Source organism: Apaloderma vittatum, unplaced genomic scaffold (assembly GCF_000703405.1).
Source record: "Apaloderma vittatum isolate BGI_N311 unplaced genomic scaffold, ASM70340v1 scaffold26715, whole genome shotgun sequence".
In the NCBI taxonomy this organism is placed as follows: domain Eukaryota; kingdom Metazoa; phylum Chordata; class Aves; order Trogoniformes; family Trogonidae; genus Apaloderma; species Apaloderma vittatum.
Window position 1 is genome coordinate 1 of NW_009718060.1, and position 7,661 is coordinate 7,661.

At 56.6% G+C, this 7,661-nt stretch overlaps 1 protein-coding gene across 1 annotated transcript; it reads left to right on the top strand.

The window, feature by feature from the left end:
- Positions 1 to 6: 6 nt before the first annotated feature.
- Positions 7 to 7,026, top strand: MED16 (mediator complex subunit 16; the record flags this gene model as incomplete). The annotated part of the gene is made up of 14 exons (XM_009870136.1): positions 7 to 79; positions 173 to 342; positions 1,156 to 1,587; positions 2,174 to 2,279; positions 2,954 to 3,109; positions 3,204 to 3,415; positions 3,658 to 3,864; positions 4,250 to 4,460; positions 4,657 to 4,790; positions 5,124 to 5,316; positions 5,571 to 5,656; positions 5,692 to 5,822; positions 6,027 to 6,110; positions 6,900 to 7,026. Coding segments are annotated over 14 exons (2,322 nt in total), but the record flags the coding sequence as incomplete, so codon positions are not given.
- Positions 7,027 to 7,661: the final 635 nt, after the last annotated feature.

The window sequence follows — 7,661 nt, forward strand, 5'->3', positions numbered from 1 at the left end:
ACCGAGCACCCGTGGGACGTCTATTCCGTTAACTCAGGTCACACCGAAGTCATCACTTGCTTGGAGTGGGATCAGTCAGGTGAGCTTGAGTCCCTTCTCGTTACCCCTCCGTCCGACCGCTCGCCTGCGTGCGGCCGTACGCCCCTGTTCCTACGAGGCGCGGTTGTCGTAGGCTCCAGGCTGCTCTCGGCGGACGCGGACGGGCACATCAAGTGCTGGAGCATGACGGATCACTTGGCCAACAGCTGGGAGAACACGGTGGGCAGCATGGTGGAGGGGGACCCCATCGTGGCCCTGTCCTGGCTGCACAACGGCGAGAAGCTGGCTCTGCACGTGGAGAAGGTTTGTCGCGGCTCCGCAGGGGATCTGGCCGGGGGGGCAGCTCAGGTCGTTAGCAAAGGACTTGGGAAACCTCTCTCTGTGCTTCTTTCTGCTCTGGGCCCCGCCGCAGCCTTGGGCGAGTTGAGTAGGGGAGTTTTCTCCATCAAAAGTCAGATTCTGACTTCGTGCTGAATTTCAGCAGGGCTTGGCTGCCTTGTTTCTCTTGGCACTTTAAACGTGTCTTCCTTAGCCTGGTGTTTCATTTCCTTGGCTGTAAAATGGAGATAAAAGCTTTTCTTTGCCAACCAGTGGTAATTCAGAAGAAACGCGTTTGAGGTCCCGAGGTTTGATCCAGGGATTTGGGAATGGGAGCCATATGTGCGTGGTGCTGAATTTCAGCAGGGCTTGGCTGCCTTGTTTCTCTTGGCACTTTAAACGTGTCTTCCTTAGCCTGGTGTTTCATTTCCTTGGCTGTAAAATGGAGATAAAAGCTTTTCTTTGCCAACCAGTGGTAATTCAGAAGAAACGCGTTTGAGGTCCCGAGGTTTGATCCAGGGATTTGGGAATGGGAGCCATATGTGCGTGGAGATAAGCTGCTTGTTTAGAAACATGTCTAATTCTGCCAGACTCAAAAAGAGCAAGTCTGCCAAGTAGAATTTACCTGCTTTTTTAAACATGAACTCAGGGTGTCCCACAGAGAGAAGCCTCTCCTGGCCCTGTCGTAGTTTGGGGGGGTGAGCTCAGCGCCCTCCTCTCACTCAGCCCCACAGAGTGCAGGCAGGGGAGCTCCGCGCTGCCGGCATCTGTGAACATCTTTGTGCTGTTTGTTCACAGTCTGGAGCGCCAAACTTCGGCGAGAAGTTTTCCAGGGTCAAGTTCTCTCCGTCGCTGACGCTGTTTGGTGGGAAGCCCATGGAGGGCTGGATCGCCGTCACCATCAGCGGGCTGGTGACCGTCTCTCTCCTCAAGCCCAACGGGCAAGTGCTCACCTCCACGGAGAGCCTGTGCCGCCTCCGCTGCCGCGTGGCCTTGGCAGATGTGGCCTTCACCGGCGGGGGGAACATCGTGGTGGCCACGTCGGATGGCAGCAGCACCTCCCCTGTCCAGTTCTACAAAGTGTGCGTTAGCGTGGTCAACGAGAAATGCAAAATAGACACGGAAATCCTGCCCTCCCTCTTCATGCGCTGCACCACGGACCCTGCCCGCAAGGACAAGTACCCGGCAATCACTCACCTCAAGTTCCTCGCTCGGGATATGTCGGAGCAGGTGAGCACCTGCTGTTCAAACGAGCAGCAGTTAAACGAGTAGCAAGGAAATAGCCGTTTGCTCCACATTTGGCTTCCCCACATGGCTCTGGAGGCGAACGATCGTGTCCTGCGGTGCCCTTTGGGTTTCTAGCTGCTGTTTCTGGAATTGCTGCTAGTTCAGCTCCACCGTCAGGCTGCATTTAAAAGGTCTGGGGGTGCAGCGGCTGAGCCCTCCAGTTCGTGGAAAAACAGCCTGAAAAGCCTCGTGCTTCGTTAGCCTGATTATGCTTTGCCCTTTTTGTTTCCTGGATCTGGCCCTGGTTGTCGGGGAAGCTCTGCTGAGCTGTCTGGGAGGTGCTGGGACGTGAAATCTGTCACCTTTGGGTCTCGGTTTCCAAGCAGCCAGAACACCGGGCGCTCTCGATCTGCGTGCCTTCGTTAGTAGCTTCCCTCTGAGTGCCAGGGGGTGCATAGCACGACTCCAGAAAGCCGAGTGACTCAGGGCAGCCGAACCTGTCCTCTCCCCTCTGGCTGAGACCAGGGGCCTTGTTGGGGAACGCGGTGTCCTGGTGCGTGTGGCAGCAGCGTGGGTTTCTGTTTGGCAGGTGTTGCTCTGTGCTTCCAACCAGAACAGCAGCATTGTGGAGTGCTGGTCTCTGCGCAAAGAGGGTTTGCCCGTCAATAACATCTTTCAGCAAATCTCGCCCGTGGGTGAGTTTCGGTGCTGGATGCTCTTAAAAACAGGAGCAAGGTCAAAGCGAAAACGCAAAACAGGTCCTCACAGCCATTATCGCAGATACGGGATTATCCAGAATCCTGTATTTAATTTTCAGGTGTTCTCAGTCACGTGCTCGGTTCCATCTGTTGGCAGCTTGGGCAACAAATTGCTCGTTTCCAGGAAGCGGTTTAATTGTTTCTTTCACTCAATAGGAGACATTTTCTGGGTTGTGCTGTGTAACCCCTCTTCCCGCTGAGAACTGAACGAGCTGAGCCTTCTAAAGGAAAAAGATCGTGCAGCAGAGCTGGTTTAATCAGCCTGCCCAGTCTGCTTGTTTTTTCCACCTGATTTCAGATACTGCAAAATGGAATGTATGCAGTTTGTTCCAGTGAAATGTAAAGGATTATTGTACAGAAGGATTTTTTTAATCACCACCAGCAGAGACTTCCGTGAGAAGAGGTTTAGCAAAACAAGTTGTTTGTACAGTTCGGTGGAAGAGTGGGGAAATACGAGGGAAATACACTGGTCTGGGAGAACGAGCAGGCGGTCGGTGTTTGCTCTGTAATCCCGCTTAGCTGGGGAGTGCAGGCAGAAGTTGGGGGGCACAGGCTGTATTTTCTGATCTCTGTGTCGAGCGGTGTCTCTCTCCCTTGCTCCCTTTTCAAAGTTGGGGACAAGCAGCCGATGATACTGAAGTGGCGGATTCTTTCTGCCACCAACGACTTGGATCGGGTGTCGGCCGTGGCGCTGCCCAAGTTGCCGATCTCCCTGACCAATACGGATCTGAAGGTGGCCAACGACACCAAGTTCTTCCCTGGGTTGGGTAAGGAGCTGCTGCTCTCTTTCTCCCAGATACGTAGAGCCGGGCTGTCCCGGGAGGAGTCGCTTGCTCAGCCCTGGCTGCCTTCTCTCCCCAGGTCTGGCTTTGGCTTTTCACGACGGCAGCGTCCACATCGTCCATCGCCTGTCCTTGCAGATGATGGCCGTCTTCTACGGCTCTTCCTCCCAGCGCCCGGTGGATGAGCAGACCATCAAAAGGCAGCGGACGGCCGGGCCCCTGGTTCACTTCAAAGCCATGCAGCTCTCCTGGACCTCTCTGGCCTTGGCTGGCGTCGACAGTCACGGGAAGGTATTGTGCTCTGTCACGGCGGGGGGAGCTGATTGCATCCAGCTCTGCGTGGCGGCGGATCGCTCCAGAACCACTGGGGACGTTACTTCCAGCTGTTACGCAAGAAGGGCTGTGTCCCGTGAGTGCAGGAACTGTGCCGCTGGATCGGGAACAAGCTGCAGTTGGCCTCTGCTCTGTGGGAGCTTGGTGGGATGTTTTCGTCCAGTTCTTGACAGAGGTTTTCCTCTGCCTCCTCCCTTCAGCTGAGCATGCTTCGCATCTCCCCCTCCATGGGCCACGTGCTGGACATGAACATGTCCCTCCGTCACTTGCTGTTCCTCCTGGAGTACTGCATGGTCACTGGCTACGACTGGTGGGACATCCTGCTCCACGTCCAGCCCAACATGGTCCAGAACCTGGTGGAGAAGCTGCACGAGGAGTACATGCGCCAGAACGCGGCCCTGCAGCAGGTGGGTGGGCGGGGAAGCTCCCTGGCTTACTGGGGAGGGGTCTCGGTGACGGGGAGGGGGAAGCAGCAGTTGCCCGTGCCCAGGACACGGATGGCTCTGCTGTCCCTGAGCGCTCCACTTGAGCAGGACTTGAGGAGTGAAGAGCCTCCACTTCAGCAGTGTTCACTTTCTACCTGTTGGAAACTTCTGGTGAGGTGGTGGAGTCTATTTTTGGCAGCGATTCTGGGAGCAGTAGCACTGCTTGCACGTGCACAGAGCTGTGCTCGCTATTCCTGTCAGTCTTGTGGCAGGTACGGAGAGAAGGAATCAAGCAGCTTGCTTTAATGAGCTTATTCTAATTCTGCCCGTGCTTCTGTATTTTTCCCAACATCTCTCTGCCGATCAGGTCCTCTCCACACGCATCGTCGCCATGAAGGCGTCTCTCTGCAAGCTCTCCTCCAGCACGATCGCCCGCGTGTGTGACTACCACGCAAAGCTGTTCCTCATCGCCATCAGCTGCACCTTGAAGTCGCTGCTGCGCCCGCACTTCCTCAACACCCCGGACAAGAGTCCCGGCGACCGGCTCACCGAGATCTGCTCCAAGATCACAGACATAGGTAGTGATTGCTCGCAGCACGGGCACCGCGGTCCAGGCGGTTTGAGTCAGATCGTTCCCCTCTGAGGTTCGATAGAAAGTGTGAGGGTCTCACAGTAACTCCCTGGATGAGGAGGAGGAGGGTGACCTCTCTTGGCAGGTGTGAAGTTTGGATCCATCTTCTTCCTGAGCCAGGAGATGCCTTACTTTTGTTTCAGACATTGACAAGGTGATGATTAACCTGAAGACAGAGGAGTTTGTCCTGGAGATGACCACGTTGCAGTCCCTGCAGCAGCTCATCCAGTGGGTGGGAGATTTTGTGCTCTACCTGCTGGCCAGCCTCCCGAACCAGGTGAGAGAACGCGCTGGGAGGAGCAGAACAGCCCAAGTGTGGGGCTCGGGTGCTTTAGCCGCGTCACAGTCGCGTCCCCTGTGTCCCTGTTGGGTTGGGTACTTGGGAGAAGGGTGTAAGAAACAGCAGAAATACAAAATGGTCCTTTCTGTGCCCGTCTGGGAGTCAGCGACAGGCAGGTGTGCCCAGAGGAGCGAGGTCAGCAGCTCTGCCGTGGGCAGTGAGTGCCACGGGCTGTGCAGGGCCTGGGAAAAGGGAGGTGTCTGAAACGGGAGCAGTGGTGCCGTCCGGCCTCGTGTAAGCCCTGCTCTGTCCTGGCTTTTCCCGTGGCAGGGCTCCTCGGTGCGGCCGGGACACAGCTTCCTGCGTGACGGAGCGTCGCTGGGCATGTTCCGGGAGCTGATGGTGGTGATCCGCATCTGGGGGCTACTGAAGCCCAGCTGCCTCCCCGTGTACACGGCAACCTCCGACACCCAGGACAGCATGTCCCTCCTCTTCAGGCTCCTCACCAAACTCTGGCTGTGCTGTAAGTGCTCCCCGGTTGCCCTGAACAAAGGAATCCTTCCGTGAGGGGGATTGTGCACGAAAGGATAATTGCGGAGAGCAGCTCCTGAGCGGGCCCGCAGCGTTTGGGAGGGACGAGCGCAGCTGCCGGGTTTATTGTTTGCTGTGCTGTGCTGGTGGGTGGAGGAGGGAACTGCACACAGTTCTCTCAGTCTCTAAAGGAGAAATGCAAAGATCACGCTGGTTCTCTCTCTCTCTGCTTCATTTTCTGTGCAGGTCGTGAGGAAAATCACATAACAGAGCCCGACGATACCCTGATAGACGAGTGTTGCCTCCTGCCCAGCCAGCTGCTCATCCCCCACATCGAATGGCTGCCCCTCAGCTGCTCATCCCCAACATCGACTGGCTGCCCATCAACGACGGCATCATCAGCAAGCTGCAGAACAAGCAGCTGGTCCGGCTGCAGTTTGGGAAGGCTCCCGGGCTCGTCGGTCACACCGTGTCCTCCCAGTTCGATGCCTTTGTCAGGTACAGAGGCCTGAAACACCCGAGGGGTGTGCTGGGGAGAGGCTGGGGGGGACCTTGGGGTCCCTGTGCAGCTCTGAGGCATCAAGTTTGGGAGTTTTGGGCTCATCCACATGCTGGTGTGACCCAAGAGCAGCTCGCTGTCCTTTTAGAAAGCTTTTAGAAAGTGATAGTGGAGATAAGAGCCCACTTTTTCTCCCTCCCCAGGGCACCTGGACAGCCCAAAATTGATCACCTGAGGCGGCTTCACTTGGGAGCGTACCCCACGGAGGAGTGCAAGTCGTGCACCAGGTAACGACACCAGCGTGGAGGAGAGCTCGGCAGCAGCTCAGGCTGTTTGTTCTGTTGTTCCAAAGCCCTCCCAGTCTCTGTTTACTATCCCAGTCTGGTATCCCAGTAACATGTTAACTGGTCCATAAGAAGGGGTTTGGGGCCTGGCGCTGCCCCTCGCACAGGAAGAGAACGGTTGTGGTTACATCCCAGTTGGGAGCAGTGATGCTGCTCAGGGACGCAGAGACCAGACCTGGGCCTGCAGGAGCCTTTGCTGGTGCTGAGGGACCCCCAGCTTGTTTTGGGGGTCCGGCCTTTAAATAAAACTCCCCACGTTCTTGGAACAGAGCTGGCGAGAGGGAATCATCCCAGCACCCGCGGTGCCATTTTTGGGTCGTCCTTCCAAGTCCCTTTGTGCTGTTCTCCTCATCCACCCTCTCAAAAGAGCCTGGATTTCAAAATAATGGTGCAGGGAGCAAACATCCACTAATCGTGTGATCAAATTAGCTCTAATTATTGGCTTTAATAGAAAGTCTCTAGCAGATCACTTCTACAAGATGAGTGTCTGCTGTTTCATGTACAAATAGCAGCTGGGGTCTGTTGTCTTGCAGGCAGCTCCTGTTCCCAGATAACCTCTCTTCATTTCAGTTGCTCGCCTGGTTTCAGCTGGTTTTCAGAGCTCACGGACATCCTCTGCAAATGACAAAAGCTGCTTTCCTCCTCAGCTGCCTCACTCCTCCTGTGACCTGCACGGACCCAGCCGTGCCGGCCTCTCCCCGGCACCGGCTGCACCTCTCTGTGTCTCCCCAGGTGCGGCTGCGTCACGATGCTGAAATCGCCCAACAAGGTGACGGCGGTGAAGCAGTGGGAGCAACGCTGGATCAAGAACTGCCTGTGCGGGGGGCTCTGGAGGAGGATGCCCCTCAGCTACTCCTGAGGGCAGCTCCCGTGGGGAGGGAGCGCAGGTGCTGAGCCGAGGGGGCACCGAGGGACGGCAGCTCCTCTCCTGAGCTCCTGGGGAGTGTCGTCCCGGCGCTGCACCCACAGTGCTGCCACTTTTCTTGCATTGATCCACTTGCCGTAGAAAAGGGGAGGGAGCTCTTCCTCCTCTTGCACTGAAGGGCTGGAAGGGAATGCCAGAGGCTTCCCCGTTGGTGTCAGCTGGGGCCAAGGGCCGTGGGCACAGAGCCCCCTGCATTTGGGTCTGTGGGCCGAGCACCGAGGGGCCGGTGCAAGGGGTGAACAGCGTCCCCAGCGAACGGGGAGCAAACACCCGCTGCGGGCGGTTCACCCCTGGCTGCGCGAGCCGGTTCCTCCCAGGAACTCGTCCCTCTGCTGGGCACCTCTCTGCAATTTAACGGAGCAATTTCTTCCCCCTCCAAAGGATCAGGAGCACAAGAGTGTTGCTGCCTGGAGCAGTTCTGTAAATAAAAGTTCCCTTAATTTTGTACAGAAGGTTTGGTTTGTTTTCAACACTTCTTGGGCGACTTTGGTCGTGCGGCGGCTGGCCCGGGTGTGTGGAGGTGAGAGGGGAGGGACAGCCCTGGTCGTCGCGTGTCTTAGGAAAGGAGC